Raw genomic sequence first — 19,590 nt, 5'->3', positions numbered from 1 at the left:
CTACAGGCCAATATCACTGATGAACATAGATGCAAAAATCCTCAACAAAATACTAGCAAACAGAATCCAACAGCACATTAAAAGGATCATACACCATGATCAAGTGGGGTTTATCCCAGGAATACAAGAATTCTTCAATATATGCAAACCAATCAATGTGATACACCATACTAACAAATTGAAGGAGAAAAACCATATGATCATCTCAATAGATGCAGAGAAAGCTTTCAACAGAATTCAACTCCCATTTATGATAAAGACCCTCTGGAAAGTAGGCATAGAGGGAACTTACCTCAACATAATAAAGGCCATATATGACAAATCCACAGCCAACATCGTTCTCAATGGTGAAAAGCTGAAACCATTTCCACTAAGATCAGGAACAAGACAAGGTTGCCCACTCTCACCACTGTTATTTAACATAATTTTGGAAGTTTTAGTCTCAGCAATCAGAGAAGAAAAAGAAATAAAAGGAATCCAAATCGGAAAAGAAGAAGTTAAGCTGTCACTGTTTGCAGATGACATGATACTATACACAGAGAATCCTAAAGATGCTACCAGAAAACTACTAGAGCTAATCAATGAATTTGGTAAAGTAGCAGGATACAAAATTAATGCACAGAAATCTCTTGCATTCCTATACACTAATGATGAAACATCTGAAAGAGAAATTAAGGAAACACCCCATTTACCACTGCAACAAAATGAATAAATACCTAGGAAGAAACGTACCTAAGGAGACAAAAGACCTGTATGCAGAAAACTATAAGACACTGATGAAAGAAATTAAAGGTGATACAAACAGATGGAGAGATATACCATGTTCTTGGATTGGAAGAATCAACATTGTGAAAATGACTATACTACCCAAATCAATCTACAGATTCAGTGCAATCCCTATCAAACTACCAATGGCATTTTTCACAGAACTAGAACAAAAAATTTCACAATTTGTGTGGAAACACAAAAGACCCTGAATAGCCAAAGCAGTCTTGAAAAAGAAAAACAGAGCTGGAGGAATCAGGCTCCCTGACTTCAGACTATACTACAAAGCTACAGTAATCAAGACAGTATGGTACTGGCACAGAAACAGAAATATAGATCAATGGAACAGGATAGAAAGCCCAGAGAAAAACCCACGCACCTAGGGTCAACTAATCTATGACAAAGGAGGCAAGGATATACAATGTAGAAAAGACAGCCTCTTCAATAACTGGTGCTGGGAAAACTGGACAGTTACATGTAAAAGAATGAAATTAGAACACTCCCTAACACTATACACAAAAATAATCTCTAAATGGATTAGAGACCTAAATGTAAGGCCAGACACTATAAAACCCTTAGAGGAAAACATAGGCAGAACACTCTATGACATAAATCACAGCAAGATCCTTTTTGACCCACCTCCTAGAGAAATGGAAATAAAAACAAAAATAAACAAATGGTACCTAATGAAACTTAAAAGCTTTTGCACAGCAAAGGAAACCATAAACAAGATGAAAAGACAACCCTCAGAATGGGAGAATGTATTTGCAAAGAAAGCAACTGAAAAAGGATTAATCTCCAAAATATACAAGCAGCTCATGCAGCTCAATATCGAAAAAACAAACAACCCAATCCAAAAATGGACAGAAGACATAAATCGACATTTCTCCAAAGAAGATATACAGATTGCCAACAAACACAAGAAAGGACGCTCAACATCACTAACCATTGGAGAAATGCAAATCAAAACTACAATGAGGTCTCACCTCACACCAGTCAGAATGGCCATCATCAAGAAATCTACAAACAATAAATGCTGGAGAGGGTGTGGAGAAAAGGGAAACCTCTTGCAGTGTTGGTGGGAATGTAAATTGATACAGCCCCTATGGAGAACAGTATGTAGGTTCCTTCAAAACCTAAAAATAGAACTACCATATGACCCAGCAATCCCACTACTGGGCATATACCCTGAGAAAGACATAATTCAAAAAGAGACATGTACCACAATGTTCATTGCAGCACTATTTGCAATAGCCAGGACTTGGAAGCAACCCAAGTGTCCATTGACAGATGAATGGATAAAGAAGATGTGGCACATATATACAATGGAGTATTACTCAGCCATAAAAAGAAACAAAATTGAGTTATTTGTAGTGAGGTGTACAGACCTAGAGTTGGTCATACAGAGTGAAGTAGGTCAGAAAGAGAAAAACAAATACTGTATGCTAACCCATATATATGGAATCTAAAAAAAAAATGGTTCTGAAGAACCTAGTGGCAGGACAGGAATAAAGATGCAGATGTAGAGAATGGACTTCAGGATGTGGGGAGGGGGAAGGGTAAGCTGGGACGAAGTGAGAGAGTGGTATTGACATATACACACTACCAAATGTAAACTAGATAGCTAGTGGGAAGCAGCCGCATAGCTCAGGGAGATCAGCTCAGTGCTTTGTGTCCACCTAGAGGGGTGGGATAGGGAGGGTGGGAGGGAGACACAAGAGGGAGAGGATATGGTGATATATGTATATGTATAGCTGTTTCACTTTGTTATAAAGCAGAAACTAACATAACATTGTAAAGCAATTATACTCCAAGAAAGATGTTAAAAAAAAAAACTTAAAAAAAAAAAAAAGACTGAGCATGGCAGCTGTGGGCACAAGGGCCTGCCAGTTCTGTGCCTGGCAGGACACCTCCAACAGGTTGTCTTCCTCTGCAGCTTCCTGTTGGGTTGGCTGAGAGTTTGTCTGAAGCTCTCCCTGTTCAATCCTGCTTCCCTTCCCTTTATTTTTTACAGTGAACTTCTCAGTAAACTTCTACTTTGAACTTGATCTCATTTGCTTTTTGAAAACTCCAAACTGATAGAAAAGGCAATTTTCTTAGCCATATTCAGTACCAAATGATCATGTATACTAATTATTGTATTTACATATATATAATTATTATATTAATATATATAATAATTATACTATATACAATTTAAAACAACAAATAAGATATTCTCAAGGGGAGATTTGGAATTTAGAAGTGTGTGTGTGTGTGTGTGTGTGTGTGTGTGTGGTGTGGGGGGGTGGTGGTTTTAGCTGTCAGAGTGTCTGGGAGGTGCTAATGTGTTTAATTCTGTTACTAAACCTCCCACAATGCATAAGACAGTCCCTAAAATGAAGAATTATCCTGCTAAAAATACTAACGTTGCTCCTTTAAAAAACAGTCTTGGTGCTCTTCTTAGTCTAGGGAACTTGGCTTGACAAGTTCCTGTTTTATAAGTTACTATAATGTTTATTGTCCCTTTATATGTTTAGGCTTGAAAGCTCAGCCTCCTCCCAAGGCCTCTAGGAGCTTTCCCAAAATTAGAATGCCACCCAAGATTTCACCCTAATGACTGAAAGTCCAAACAACTTGGTTTTTTAAATAAATGTAGTAAGTTGAAAGTGGTTTTCAATTATGAATTTCCTAAAATAAGAAAAAAACCCTTTATTTAGATAATTAAATATAAGCAGTAAGTATCCTAATAGATATTCCTAACATATTAAATAAGGGTACCATTTAATACCTGTGTCATTAATCATTACACTACCATTCACTGCGTAATTGAATACTCTTTGGGCTAAATTCTTCTTGTACTTCATCTTTCAAACTGGATGCATTTCCTAGGACGGCAGCATCAGCATGACCTGGAGCTGTTAGAAATGCAAAGCGGCAGGCTCCACCCCAGACCTACTTAGTCAGAACCTGCATTTTAACAAGATGCCCAGGTGGTCCATATGCACATTAAAGTTTGAACAACCCTGTGTTTGAACAACCATATGAACAACCCGCAGCTTCGAGGTTTAAGCCCAGTTTCAAGCAGAAGCATTTGTTAGCATTTTCAAAATCATTTCTTTCTGTTTCAGCCTCAACTGTCTTCACAAGGGAGTAATTCACAAGGGAGTAGTTCACAAGGGAGAAGTGAAGACAACACCTTTTCTCTGGTTTCCTGTTTCTTGATTTTGGTGCACTCTACCACGTGGTTCCTGAGAGTGATGAACTGGAGGCTGGCAAAGCTTGTTGTCTGAGTGAAAGCCCATGGGTATCGCTGTTTTTTTAACCCCAAAACAAACGTTTCTTAGTTGCTTTGAGAATCCCCTTGAAGTTTCTCTCTCTCCTCTCAGATCATTTTCTTCTTTTGCAAATAATGCTTGCCTTAAGTTTGTTCTGGACAAAATTCTATGCGAAGGAAAGAACTCATTTCTAAAAGAGCTCTCTTCCAGAACAAAACGAGGCTTATTTTAATCTTAAAAAATTAAGTAAACCTTAAACAGTTCTAGAGTGGGAAGCATGGCTGTGATGTAAATGTGGTTTCTTATTTATCCTTGGCCAATGCTGTTAAAATGCCTGTACCAATTTTCGTCTTTCTTCTTATAGTTCTGGCTCCTCCTTCCCACATCTCAAGGAGGGAATTATGAAGCTGTTTACCATCCCTCCCCTTATAAGCTTGGCAATTGAAAGGGAAGAATAAAAGCCCACGTCTAAAGATAATACAGGGACTTCCCTGGTGGTCCATTGGCTAAGAGTCCATGCTCCCAATGCAGGGGGTCTGGGTTGGATCCCTGGTCAGGGAACTAGATCCCACATGCATGCTGCAACTAAAGATCCCGCATGCCCGCGTGCCGCAGCAAAGATCCAGCTTGCCGCAACTAAGACTCGATGAAGCCAAATAAATAAATATTAAAAAAATAAATAAAGATAATACACAATGTAGATAATTGAGAATTGGCTATAGACCATTTATTCCCTTGAAATTGATTGTACATAGTCTTCTCATTTTTAATGTCCTTAGGAAAAATTTTAATAATTACTCAATTTTGATAGGAGGAAAAGAAACCTCAGGTTTTCTGGTTTCTTTCTAATTGTCTACATAGGAAAAACTATAGCACACCTGCTGTAAGTGAGTGGCAAATAGTTAATAAGCTCTCTTTGCGTAATTAGTGAATTTTTGAACCAGATTCTCTCTAGGCATAGGTAACAACTTTTGAGAGTTGTTGGTATTTTCTTCTCTCTTTTTTTTTTAACATCTTTATTAGATTATAATTGCTTTACAATGTTGTGTTAGTTTCTGCTGTATAACAAAGTGAATCAGCTATATGTATACCTATATCCCCCTCCTTCTTGGGCCTCCCTCCCACCCTCCCCATCCCACCCCTCTAGGTCGTCACAAGGAATTTTCAAGACATTTAATCTTAAAATGTTTTCTTAAAAATAAAAATAAAAGAGCTTAACTTGGGCTATATATGAACTTGTCTACCAAATCTTTAATTTTGGGAGGAAATGGTAACCAACCTATTGGTACAACTGGTAGACATGTCCACCATTGGCTCCACTTATCTGAACTCTGATATCAACTTGATGAGACCTTCAAACTCTTTCTCTGGTTTAGAAGTCCCCAGGGTCTGCCTAGGGCCTGAATATGAGTGTAGGGGGCATTTTAAAGACACCTCTCTTTCAGAGCCAGTAAGAGTGGCAGCAACACAGGAATTAGAGATAAGGGTGACATATCCAAAAATTACATCTGAACTGACTTCAGATTCTCATTTAAAAGGTATTTTTGTAAATTCCTATCATCATGGTAATGACCATCCTCAACATCCACAACATCCTCACCTTTGTAATCCTGTAAAAATCAATGAAGCTAAGAAGGGGACTGAGGAGTGAAGAAAAAGACTTAAAGGAAACCATGGTAAATAAATGTTAATTTGCCGTTAGGAAAACATCCTCACATGTTCAACTATATACACCTTCCAGGCTGACACTGTTTGGTGTGGCCCTAGCTTAGAAGGTCTAGCATGTTGCTTAGCAATAGAAGGGAAAGAAAGACTGAGAATCTGTAGAATGTGTCACATGCTCATGAGTATCTGATAACTGTCTTCAGACTTTCTATCTGTACACCAGGTATGGAGTTGTTTTTTAAGACCTATTATTATAAGTAAACATATACATTTTATGTTTTATTTTTTTTAATTTAATATACAATTTTTACCTTATAGACACATTGTTAAGAAACTCAGTCAAAGTCTTTGATTGTCCCAGTGCCTCTTTTTCTTCTTCCGAAAATTCTCTTGGATAATATTGTGTAGTAGCATTTTTGGGATATGTCCTAATATATTGAAAGAAATCGAATACCAAAAGTTAGATCAAAGACAAGCAAATATAGGTCATAACAGGGAAAAGATTTTTCTCTGTGACAATATTAGGATATTATTTTATACTTAAATTCTACATATTGAATTTTTTCTTTATCCTAGACAACTGATGTTGGCTGCCATTTGAAGTATTTGTGAATTTCTCTTTGACATAATCAACAAGCTCTTTATTGTAAAAAAAATATTTAGTTACCATTTTAAACTTACAGAAAAGTTGTAAGAAGGGTATAAGAAATTTCCATACATCCTTTACCCAGATTCATTAATTATTAACATTTTGTCACATTTGTGTATCATTCTTTCTTCATTTCATTAAATCAGTGTTTCTCAACCAGTGCGATCCTGTTCCATCTTCTCAATCCAGGAATATTTGGTAATGTCTGGAAACAATGTTGGCTGTCACAACTGGGAAGAGCTCCTGGCATCTAGAGGGTAGAGCCCAGGGACGCTAGAGTGCATAAGGCAGCTTTCCCACAACAGAGAATTATCCAGCCGGTAGTGTTGAGGTTGAGAAACTCTGCTCTAAATATACAAAACCTGGAACAAGTTACATTTTGGCAGTAATGGCAGCACCATCTCTGGGAGAAAGTTTATTCCATCCAGTCTGCTCTCAGTGTTCACCTCCACCCTTGAACACAACACATTGTATTGTACCTCTGGGCTTTGTCAGTCTCACCCACTAGACTGAGTGAGCTCCTTGATCTTAGGGTGCGGGGCTGTAGAAAGATCATATGGCAAGTCCTTAAGAGAGTGCACTCTGGTGACAGGCTGCCTGGCTTTGAAGCCTGGTTCTATCACTTACTAGCTATGTGACCCAGAGCTAATTATTTAACCTCTCTGTGCCTGGTTCTTCATCCCTAAAAGAAATTCTGAAAGTCCTTAGCTCACAGTGTCATTGTAAGGATTGAATGTGTTAATAGATGCAAAGCTTTTAAAACAGTGCCTAGGACATTTTAAGTGCTCAAAAAAATTAGGTTGTATTTAATCTGTGTTGTTGAACAAATGTCAGGAAAATGTCTCTGAGAGGCAAGTATATTAATGGAGAGTAATCAAACAGAGTGGTAAACAGAGTTTTGTTTATATTTAATTGAACAATTCATTCTTTTTTTCCCTGCCTAGATCAGTATCCATAGCAGAAGACAGGGTGATGGAAAGAAAGAATGTTGGTGCTGGAACCAGAGACTTGGGTTCAGATCTTAGCGTCACCTTTTATTTTCTATCCCACACTAGTACCCTCCAGGTAGGATTAAGTAAGAAATTATATGGTGCCTGGTGGTTTCATCAAAGTAGCAATATGACTGAGTCACTCTTATTTTTTAAAATGTGATTTGCTTTGTTGTTTCTCAGCAGATCTAGTCATTATTGCTTTAAATTTAAATTATGTTCTAAACATTGAGCTTTCATTTTTAACCTCTTTTTGTCTTAGTTTCTTTGTTTGTAAAATGGAGATGGTGCCTACCTCAGAGGGCAGTTATGAGGATTAATTGAGTTGATGTGTGCAAAGTATTGATACTTAGAAGAATGCCTGGTATGTGGTAAGGACACTGTAAACATTTGCTTTCATTGTCATTACTCTTTGAACCTCATCTTTGATTTTGTTTTTTTACTTCTTCCATCACAATCATATATCCCATCTTTTCCACCTAATTTCTGATCTTAGTAAGTGGTACCAGCATTCTCCCAAGTCACCTGGATTTGAACCACTTGAATTCCCTTTGATTTACTCCCCCCACCACCCTACTTTGTGGGTCAAGACCTGCCGCTATTTCTCATCTATTCCCTCCGTCTACATAGAAACAACTGTTCATCATTATCAGTCAACATTCATTTGAGAGCCTAATAAATCTAAAGTCCTGTGGTTAGGGTCCCTGTTGTTAGAAGTTCACTCTCCCATTCTGAGTCTACCTCCTGAGTCTACCCTGGCTGACTCATTCTTTTCACTTTTCTGCACTCTGGTAGAAAAATAGAAATCTCTAGTTGTCTTGACTAAGAAATTTTTCTCAAAATCTAAGTTTCTTTTGTACTAATGAATCACCTCTCTCTTTCCTGTCTTACCCTCACTTCTTGGTGTTTAATGATCTTTGATGTCCTAATTCTCTGCTGAGACTTGACCACCAATCCTTGTCTTTCTCTTCATCTCTTTTGGTTTGGCCTGTCTATCTGCCTCCCTGGTTTCTGACCCATGTCTTGTCCTGACCCCTGGTACCTATGTACATGTGCTCTAACTTTAACATTACATTTTCATGGTTCCTGATCCTTTGGTTCACAGAGATCTGAAAAGCATGTTTTGTACTATGGTCCACACTGAGGACCCATGATTCTCCTGGTCACAGCCTCTCTCACTGTATATTTCATGGCTCTTCTCTGAACATTGAACTCAAGTCAGTGACTCTGCACATTCTTCCTTCACTTGATCCTTCTCCTCCTCCTTCCCTTCCTTGGTTCCTTTTCCCCCTCCATTCAGTAAATATGTGCCAGGAACTGTCCTAGGAGTTGGGGATATAGAAGTAAACAAAATAGACAAAGTTCCAGTCTCATGGATCTTCAGTTCTAAGTGGTGGTGAGGCAAAGGTGAGAGAAGAGAGACAATGCTTGGTGAATTCAAGGAACAAGGAAGCCAGTGGGGCTGGAATGGATGAACCAGGGGAGTTGTGGGAAATGAGGGTAGAGGGGCAGATGGAATTTAGATCACATGAAGCCTTGTAGGTTCCTTCAGGATGGGAAGCCATAGGATGGTTTTTGTCAGGGACATGATATGACTTGCATTTTAACAGGATTAGTCTGGCTCTTCTATGAAGAACAGAACATAGGAGGAAAAGGATGGATGGAGAAAGCCCGGTTAGGGTGCATTCCAGCAATCCAGGCAAGAGATGATCATGGCTTGATCCAAGGTGATAGCAGTGAATATGTTTTGAAGATAGACCCAAGAAAATTCAAGGTTTGGGGTCTGAGTAATTACAAGAAGATCAGTGCCATTTACTGAGATGAGGAAGATTCAGGGAGTTTCAGGTTTGAAAATAGAAAATCAAAAGTTTGTTGTGGGGCATGTTAACCTTGAGACACCTATTAGATACTTAAGGAAGCAGATGAATAAATGAGTGTAGAGTTCAGGGGAGAGATTGAGGTTGAAGGTATAGATTCGGGAGCCACTGGCAAACAGATAATAGGTAACATCACAGGAATGAATAAATTCACCCAGGGATTACGCACAGTTAGAGAAAACATCAAAAGGAGTCAGCTTTGGGGTCCTTTAATATTTAGAAATTGGAAGGAGAAGGATCCAGTAAAAGAGACTGAGAAGGAGCTGCCAGTGAGTTAGGAGGGTTACACTGAGTATTGTCCATAAGCCAAGAAGGAGAGATAGTCAACCATGTTAAATACTGCTGAGAAGTGGAGAAAGAGGGTGTCTGAAAATGGGATTAGGCAATCAGACCACTGCAGGTCTTTGGTGACCTTGTTAAGACTAGAGTGGGCTCAAGGCAGAATGGAAGAGAAGGTGCAACTAGAGAATGTGGAAAACTGCTGTGAGGAGTTTTGTTGTTAAAAAAGAAAAAAGAAAAAGGAAAAAAAAGCAGAGAAAGTAGCTAATAGCCAGAAAGGTTGAAACAGTTTTTTGTTTGTTGGCTTTAATGATGGGAGTTACAGCATTTTGTATTTATACATGTCTCCTCTCCACCCTCTCTTCTTGGTTTGCTGACACCACCTTACTTTATCTGGTTTAATTACAGTAGATTCCCATTTGGCCAATGTCCTCAACTCCAGGGTTTTTTTTTTCCCTCTGCATTCCAATACATACTGCCTGGCTCATCTTACTTTAATAGCTTTAATCTTGCCTCTCCCTTGCTTCAGACCTTGCCAAAATTCCCTATCATCTGCCACAGAGAATCTGCTTGTCTCTGCTGCTCCCTCCACGCTACCCAGGCTGGTCTCCTTGTGGTCCCATGCAGACCCTGTTCATCCCACCCCTTAGATGTTCAGGTCATTTAAAAAAATCTCGGATGTTTTCCCTTTCTCTATGTCTCCAAATCATATTCAACATTTGTAGCTATCTTTTATAGATCTAAAATTATTTCAAAATAACTTTTTTTAATCCTAAAAAATATGAATAGATTAGCTAAATATGTCTTCAGATTTATACAACATTCAAAGCTGAGCTCAAGTCCCCAAAGCATTCCCTCAGCAATCAATTTTACATCAATTCATTCACTGGATAAATTTTAATTAAATTACAAATTTAATTAATCATTTGTAGCCTCAAAGTGCTCAGGATCTAAGGCAGACAGGTGAGCAGATGAATACAATATGGGTCATCAGTGCTACAATAAAGATACCTCTAAGCTCTAGTGGGAACCCAGAGGAGAGAGAGATCAGCCCTACCTGGAGTTTCCAGGAAGTCACAGAGGAGGGGGTACTGAACTGGAACTTAAAGGATGAGGAGGGGTGGATAAGGTAATGAAGCGCATTTTATGCAGAGGAATAGCAAGGGCAAAGGCAGGAAAACGTGGAAGAGCAGGTATTCTGGGAGCTGGAAGTAGCTCATAGGCTAGAGCACAGAGGGCTTGTTTGGGAACAGGGCTGGACAGGCAGACAGTGCCTTGTCATGAAGGAAGGGGGACCTTATATGTCATCCTAACGGCTCTGGATGAGATGGGGAGACATGGAAGAGATTTGGGCAGTAGTGAAGTAAAACAATCTGATTTGGTTCGTAAGAATGATCACTTAGGCAGTAGAATAGACAAGTTAGAAGGTGATGGTAATATTTCAGATGAGATGACCAGGTCCCCTTCTCTGAGAGCAGTACTATAGTTATTAACAGCATTGCTCATTTTCCCACTTCATAATCTTTACAGTCTTATATACTTGTATTTCATTTTCCTAGTAAGATTGTTAAAAGGCATTGTTGCTTATAATTAGATCTTCTTGAGCTGAATTACTCTGTGGAGATCTGGCATCACTGTCAATGCGTTTCTATTATACAGATCTCTCAAAGTAATCATGGATGTTGCTGGATTTTACCATAACTGCCTTTGAAAATACATATAACTTCATCGCATACTTACCATCTTGTCTGAGTACTTGTGTCCTTGATTTTGGGGACTACTTGCATGCCAACATCTCTCTCAAGTTGCTTAAGGGTAAAATTTTTATCTGGGTAGGCTGTACATTCAATATAGGCATCTTTTACGCTGGAAGCATTCTGGTCACTGAACTTAACTGGGGCACCAAATTCACTTCGTTTTCGAGAAATCATATATGTAATCTGCAACACATGTAAGCAGTACAGGAAACAATCGAGTCTTTGGAGAAAAATGATGTGTGGCCGACAACACTGGTGCTCTGCCCACATCCTCTTGGACCCCTTTGTGTACTTTCTGTGCACCTTTCCAGGTCCCTTTGCTCTCTGTTCCCACAGCCACAAGCTACCTATAGCTATTCTGTGGAGGATGCTCTAGAGCTACCAGGACCACTTTGCCTGAAGGTACAAAGAACAGGAAGTGACTGGCCGTTTATATCCAGGCCAGCAATGGACTGGTGGGAGACATATGTAAGCCCATCTCTTTTGTTTCTGTTTGGGACAGCTCTGAGGTATACTTTACACTCCAGAGTTCCCTAGAGGTGCAGGCTGAAGCCTTCGCTCTGCCAGACTTTTGTCTGAGAGTGCACCCTTGCAGGGCTTCTGTCTCTCGGTCCTGCTGCTTTCCTATTCTCTTATGGGGCCCTTTCATAATAAATCACTTGCACACGATTGCTCCTCTCAGGGACTGGTCTGGGAATGCCACTTGGTTAGTTTCCTAGGGCTGCTGTACCCACATACCACAGACTAGGTAGGTAGCTTAAAACAACAGGAATTTATTCTCTCTTGGTTGTGGAGGCTGGAAGTCTGAACTAAGGTGTTGGAGGTTTGGTTCATTCTGAGGCGGAATCTGTTCCCTGCCTGCTCCCAGCTTCTGACATGACGGCCAGCAATCCTAGGTGTTGCTTGGCTTGTGATACATCACTCCAATTTCTGCCTCCGTCTTCCATGGTGTTCTCCCTGTGTCTCTATGTTTTCACAAGAGCGTCTTCTTATAACGACGCCTGCCGTATTGGATAAAACCCCCCTTATTTCCTTTCTGAGGTACTGGGGTTTAGAACTTCAGCTTATCTTTTGGAGGGAGACACAGTCCAGCCCATAACACCCCCCAAGACAGTGACTATTCTTCTATCAAAAAAACCCATATCCCCACAGCAAACCCAGCAAACCACACTGATCCCTCGGGGATACGTGTTGCTCAGCTATAGGGAGGTGACCGCTAGACATCATATTCAAGCTGCTGACCTCTTTTGTGGATTCTTTAACCGATTCTTCCTCAATTTCTTTTTCACTGCCCAAAGAAACCCATGGTTTACAGATAGGTGGCTTATAAATATATATATCTTCAGGAATATGCTCTTTATATTCTTCTTGTGCTTCTGGAACTTCTGGAGGCTGCAGTAAAATAAATAGGATTCTAAAATATATTACCAGGGCTTCCCTGGTGGCGCAGTGGTGAAGAATCCGCCTACCAATGCAGGGGACACAGGTTCGAGCCCTGGGCTGGGAAGATCCCACATGCCGTGGAGCAACTAAGCCTATGCGCCACAACTACTGAGCCTGCGCTCTAGAGCCTGTGAGCCACAACTGAAGCCCGCACGCCTAGCGCCCACGCTCCGCAACAAGAGAAGCCACCGCAATGAGAAGCCCGCGCACTGCAACAAAGAGTAGCCCCCGCTCATCGCAACTAGAGAAAGCCCGCGTGCAGCAATAAAGACCCAGGGCAGCCAAAAATAAATAAATAAAATAAATAATAATAAAATTAAAAAAAAATAATATATTAAAAAATAAAATAAAATATATTACCAGAAAAAAACCTATGGTTACCAAAGGGAAAGGGGGGGGGAGGAATAAATTAGGAGGTGGGATTAACATATACACACTACTGTATATAAAATAGATAACCAACAAGGACCTATTGTACAGCACAGGGAACTCTACTCAGTATTTTGTAATAACCTATAAGCGAAAAGAATCTGAAAAAGAATATATACATATATATATATATACACATATGTATATAAAACTGAATCACGTTGCTGTACACCTGAAACTAACACAACACTGTAAATCAGCTATACTTCAATTAAAAAAAAGAGATAAGTTCAGCAAAATATATATACGTATTACCAAATTTAGGTTATAATTACACATGTATTTTTGCAATAAACTTTGCTTTTATATAAATTCATTAAGCTCTTCCTTATTATTTTTCTTCTTTGTTGGTTCATGCTTTTCAACTATGAGAAGGAAACTATGCAAAAACAACAAAAAAGGAAGAATGACAAAAAAGAAAGAGATCAAAGATATAGAAAGAAGATGAAAGAATCAAGAGGGGAGAGGAAAAAAAGGAAAAGATGTGTGATAAGCAAAAAGCATTTACTGTATGCCTTTAAGAATATGGAATGCTAAAACGATAAAATATAAAACTAATTTTCTCTGATTTAATGAAATGTTTTTCTGATGAGACGATTATATGTATGAATAAATATGATATCCATTAAATTATAAAGAGCAAATGTTTTTTAAACCAAGATGTCCACAAGAAGATATACAGACAGATAAAGATATAGATACAGATACAGATATAGGTATATAGATGTTCACTGCTACTTTATTCATAATAGTGAAAAAATGGGCAACCAAATGAATATCAATAGGGAAAAGGGTTGATACACTGTGGTATAGTCAGAAGGTAAAATCTCATAAAACAGTTGCAATGAACAAACTCAATCTACATGTATATGATTCTAAATGTATTAACATGAATAGATCCTAGAATTTTACAATTTGGTGAAAAACAAAAGTTGTAAAACAAGTTGTATAATATAATTTTATGTAAATTTTAAATGAATAAAACAATAAAATATATTATTTGTGGAGCATACATGCATGGTAACAGTATGAAACCATGGACAGAAGACTATATAACAACCTTAGAATAATAGTTCCTTATAGAGAGGAGTTAGAAAAATTGAATTAAGGAGGATATAAGAGGGAGTGAAACATTATCTCATATTTTATTTCCTTTCAAAAGAATTTGAAGTAAATATGATAAAATATTAACATTTGTTAATTCTGAGTGGTGACTGTATAGATATTTGTTTCATCATCTGTGCTTTTCTATACACTTGAAATATTTCACCATAATAAAAAAATTAAAACACAGAAAAAAGCAATCATAAAAATAAAACTGAAAATGTTAAGGCTAACTGAGAAATTATTTCAAATGTAAAAAGTGTTCGATATTTTAAAATTCTATGGCTTTCCTTTATTTTTCTTGCTTATTGGACAACCACACAAACCCCTCTGTCTCCCTCAGTTTGACCAAACCTCCCCATGAGGATGCCAGACCGGAAGGCAAGTGTCAGAAACCTGTTGCCTTTCATGACCACTTTGAACGCAACACCCTGAAGGTGAACTGACTTCCTTTCCTTGGAAACTACCATTCTTTTATTTTCTGCTTATCTTTGACACCCTGTTCCCCTCAATTGCCCAATGACCAAGTTGTCCTTTAAAAATTTTGCTTTTAAATAATCATAGCAAAAATTTATGGAGCACTTAGCTTTGTGCCAGGCACTATACAAAGGGCTTTACCTGCATCAGGCCATTTACTCTTCACAACAGCCCTATTGGTGCCACTGTTTTGCAGATGAGAGATTCAGTAGCTTACCCAAAGTCATGGTGATGGCAAGAGGAGAAGCAGGAATATGGGCCAAGGAATGGCCGAGAGCAGTGGTACTCCAGATTTGTTGTTTCCAGTCCCACTGGGTAAATGAAGGGCAAATAAGTAGAGTATCTGCTACCCTGAGATGTCTGAGTTAGCTCACCCTTAGCCCACCTACTCTAGGCCCCAGGGAATCAGAGCTGAACAAGAATAATCATGACCATGTCTGGGGTTCCCCCAGAGGTACCGCTTCCTTCTGACAATCAACAGATTGCTTAGGGTGTGCTTACATTTAAATAGTTTTCCTTGCCCTCTTCAGTTCCAATAAGATAAAAGTTAAGTCCATATTTGAAGTCTTTGTCGTAAACAAGGAGAAGCTCATCTCCAGGATATTCCTACAAAAATATAATCAAAGAAGGTTAATGTTCAGTAGTCATTCCGTTTATTCAGATATCGACACAAAATTAATATTTCTTTAATCAATCAATCATAGAAGATAACCATAGTGCAAACCTATGGTTAATAACCCCAAATTGCAAAGTTATTTTATTAACTTACAAAAGCTCTTAAAACACAATGCGTCCAGGGAAATTTACCATGCAATTTTATTTCTAACAGGAAAAAAAGGAAGCATTCCTTTTATTTGGTATTGTGCTCTGTAGCATGTTTGTAGACAAATCAGGACTAAAATTGTGAATTAAATAATTAAAGCAGTATGGGAAAATAAGTGTAGGTTCCCTTTCTAGTTAAAATTGGGCAAGGATGAGCTTTTCTGGGTGTGGAATAAGACAAAATGTCACAGACAGGAGTTTGCTTTTCACAAAGGGTCATCAAGAAGGATTCCCAAGGAGGCATGGGCAAGCTAGCATTTGCCCAAAGTAATGGGAAATGCCAGATTTGAACTCAGAAATCTCTCCAACTTTTGTGATTATGTATCAGGAACCTCTTGAGGTAGGACTGAAAAATAAAGACGGATACTGTACTTACCTGAATAATTTTTTTGACTGGGTAGAAATCAGATACTGCAGCTCTGTTTTCAAAGTCTGCAAAAATATCTTCTTTTTTGATAAGTTTATAAGGCTGTTCATCTGTGACATCTTCATCTATTCTGCAGTTAAATATCTCCTGCGTCTTGTTAGTTAACACTAAAGGATAAATTTCTGGATGACCTGGGAAAGGCAAAGTGGAATTTGGACATTAAATATAACCATTTAAAATATTAACACTAGGAAACATGCAATTGTTTGCTTTAAATAATTGCCTTGGTTAAAATTTTAAAAGACTTTAAAATCATTGTTCATATTTTTAAAGTAAGTTTATCCATTATAAAAAATGTCAACAAATGAACTTATTTACAAAACAGAAACAGACTCACAGACTTAGAAGACAAACTTATGGTTACAAAAGGGGAAATGTGGTGGCAGGGAGGGATAAACTGGGAGTTTGGAATTGACATATACACACTACTATACTTAAAATAGATAACCAACAAGGACCTACTGTATAGCACAGGGAACTGTACTCAGTATTCTATAATAACCTCAGTGGGAAAAAATCTGAAAAAGAATAGATGTATGTATATGTATAACTGAATCACTTTGCTGTACACCTGAAACTAACACAGCATTGTAAATCAATTATACTCCAATATAAAATAAAAAAATTTTTTTAAATGTCAAAAAGATAAAAAGATGAAAATAACAATTACCCATAATTCTCTCTCTCAAGAGAGAACCTCTATTAATCGTTTGCTCTATTTCCTTCCAGTCACTCCATATATAGTATCTTAAATGAAATTCTAAATCCTGCCTTTCATACTTACCATTATGTCACTAGAATTTTACTATGACATTATATAATTTTTCTAACACATCATTTTAAGTTAATGTAATTCTATAGCATAATTTTTAATCGTTCTGTTGTTGGTAAGTATTACATTTTTTCTCCTTTGTTTCTAATGATTATAAATAACTCTACAAACAAATATATAGTTTATAAACTTTTATCACATTTCAAATTATTTTCTTAGGATAGGTTTAAAAAAATTTTTTTGTGTGGTTTAACATTATATTTTAAATCTGAAAGAAGACAAAGGTCAAATTCTCAAAACTAATACTTAAGATCTAATGAATAACAAAAGTATAAGAACCAAGACAGTTATATATGATGAGAATGTACAGAAATGGCCTGAATCACAGTTGAAAATAGCAGTTCATATTTTTTTTTCAGTTATACATATACCTGTATCTGTTCTTTTTCAAATTATTTTCCCAGGATAGGTTTTAAAAGTGAAATTATTGGTTCAAAGGTATTATCACCATTTTAGGCTCTATCAAACCTGCATTGCTTTCCTAAAACACCTCCTCCCTCACCCCTTCACCTGTTGCTCTCTCTCACCAGGTGACCCTGCTTCTTCTCACAGAGAAAATTCTGTGTCTGTACAGCAAAGAATCCTGTGATGTCCCGCAGGCCTGCCCACCAGCTCATCAGCACAGGCCCTGTCTTTCTGCCCTTCCCTCCAGTTCGAAGACCTGCCTGTCCCTCTCCACCCTTCTCAGCCCATCAACTCTTCCTCTCCCGTCAAGCATTCCTACCTCTGTGCTGTTTGCCCTCAGCATGCTGATTTGCTCAATGGTCTCCCATTTTAAAGAAACCTTCCCTTGACCCTAGATAGGTACCTCTGCTCACTAGGGCTCTTTTTCAGTCAAACTTGTTATTCAGTTCTTCACACTTTTTAAAAAAAATAAATTTATTTTATTTTTGCCTGCGTTGGGTCTTCGTTGCTGCACGCGGGCTTTCTCTAGTTGCAGCAAGCGGGGGCTACTCTTCGTTGTGGTGCGTGGACTTCTCATTGCGGTGGCTTCTCTTGCTGCGGAGCATGGGCTCTAGGCGAGCGGGCTTCAGTAGTTGTGGTGCACAGGCTTGGTTGCTCCACGCCATGTGGGATCATTCTGGACCAGGGCTCGAACCCATGTCCCCTGCATTGCCAGGCGGATTCTTAACCACTGCGCCACCAGGGAAGCCCTAGTTCTTCATAAAGTTACTGACTTTCCAATTAGGTTGTATTAGTAAAGCTGGAACTGGGGAGGAAGGTGAGGTAGGGAATCCCTCTTCCCTCCTCTGGTTCCCCAGTCCCAGAATTGCCCTCAGAAGAGGAGGGAGGGGAGGTTCAACAGGCTTCCACTCCTGTTCTTCCTGTCCCTTTGCCCCCCACCCCAGGTCAGTCCTGGGCAGCAGCAAGCCCTGGGACAGCGGAGGGAAGAAGACAAGGTATCGTTTTGCCTCAATCTTCTCTCTCAACCCTACTTCTCATTTTCTTATCCTTTTTATCACCATCAGCTTCTACCACCCCAGGTTCAGTTCTGCATTTATCCCCAGAACTCCCTCCCCCAACTCTATGCTCCGGGGGCCCCAGAACCCACTCCCATCCTCTCCAGGCCCCCCACACCTGGATGTCCCAACATCCTCCCTCCCACTGCTCAACAGGTGCGTCATCGAGGGGAAAAGTGCATGCAGCCTCTCAAGTAGGAATTTTGAGCTTATTTTCCCACAGAAACATTGACCCCTCGCCCTGGAAGCTCTATGATACGATTATTCAGGTGATTATTAGTGACTCTATGCATAAACACTGATTATATATGGAAATATATTCCAAATTGCAATCAGTTGGCATAATAAACAAACATTTGGAATACAAGTGGTTCGTAAATTAGGGACAAATTGCCCATTTTTATCTCCCCTTAAAATACTAACCCTAACACCTGCATGTAGGGGATGCTCAAAGGCAACTGGTTTTTGTTGTTGTTGTTGTTGTTTGTTTGTTTGCTTCAGATCATATTTATTGGGGGGTTAGGGGTGGGGATCTTGGGGTTAGAGGGCGGCAGCAAGTGCGGCTGGCGGGATGAGCCGCTCTCCACGTGCCTGTGGGAGCTGTCCGGGTGTCAGGGACGGGACGGTCCAGGGCCAGAGGGCACGCAGGATCCCGGGGGTGCTTATGACAGGAAGCAGTGTTCTGGCGCCTGGGATGCGGGGCGGGGGGGGGGGGGTCTCCAGAGCTTCACGCAGAGCAGGGCCCCCAGCACGCCCTCGGGGGGGACCTCAGGGCCCAGATCCTGGTTGGTGGTGAGGCGGAGGTGACGCAGGGCAGCCACAGCCTCGGGGTCTGCCCCAAAACAACTCCTGACTTGATTCACATGCAAGTTATCCTTTAAAATCATACTGCCAGCCGTAATTTGTAGTGTCCGATGCATGAGAGCCCTTGGCGTTTTGTCTTGGAAAACCACTAGGTGGAACTGTGAGACCCACACGGAGCTGGAGCCGAAACGGAGGCGGCTGCCCTTCATAAACAGACGTGCTCACAGAGACCAGGAAGCTTCCGACCCGCCAAGGAACTGGAAGGACACTGACAAAGATGGCGTTCTATGTCACCTGCTCCCGCCAAACATACTGCAAATCCTACTGGCTGGATATCTGTCATAAAAATAATCCTTTTACACTACTCGGGCTTTTTCAAGGCAACTTTAATAGAGGATCTAACGTTCCTTTATCTAGAAGTTAGCAGTAGTAGTAGCCTGTTTCTGGCTGGGGTCGGGAATCAGTAATAACTGTAGGCAACTAGTAGCCAATAGACTACACAGAACTCCTGGAGTCCAGTACCTCCGTGCCCTACCTGAACAATGGCCAAACTA

General features: G+C 39.5%; 1 protein-coding gene across 3 annotated transcripts in view; it reads right to left on the bottom strand.

Annotated features, from left to right (window-relative positions):
• The window catches only part of DNAI3 (dynein axonemal intermediate chain 3), a 101,145-nt gene that overhangs the window by 51,388 nt on the left and 30,167 nt on the right, over positions 1 to 19,590 (bottom strand). For all 3 annotated transcript variants that reach the window (XM_007173031.3, XM_007173033.3, XM_007173032.2), the window contains 5 exons: positions 15,890 to 16,071; positions 15,193 to 15,297; positions 12,481 to 12,630; positions 11,222 to 11,421; positions 5,999 to 6,115 (listed from right to left, as the gene is read on the bottom strand). In XM_007173031.3, coding sequence (XP_007173093.2) covers positions 5,999 to 6,115; positions 11,222 to 11,421; positions 12,481 to 12,630; positions 15,193 to 15,297; positions 15,890 to 16,071 — 754 coding nt within the window. The remainder of the gene's footprint in view (positions 1 to 5,998; positions 6,116 to 11,221; positions 11,422 to 12,480; positions 12,631 to 15,192; positions 15,298 to 15,889; positions 16,072 to 19,590) is intronic.

This window comes from Balaenoptera acutorostrata, chromosome 1, assembly GCF_949987535.1.
Source record: "Balaenoptera acutorostrata chromosome 1, mBalAcu1.1, whole genome shotgun sequence".
Lineage (NCBI taxonomy): Eukaryota > Metazoa > Chordata > Mammalia > Artiodactyla > Balaenopteridae > Balaenoptera > Balaenoptera acutorostrata.
Note: the sequence above shows the minus strand (reverse complement) of the source record. Positions and strands in the feature narration are given on the sequence as shown.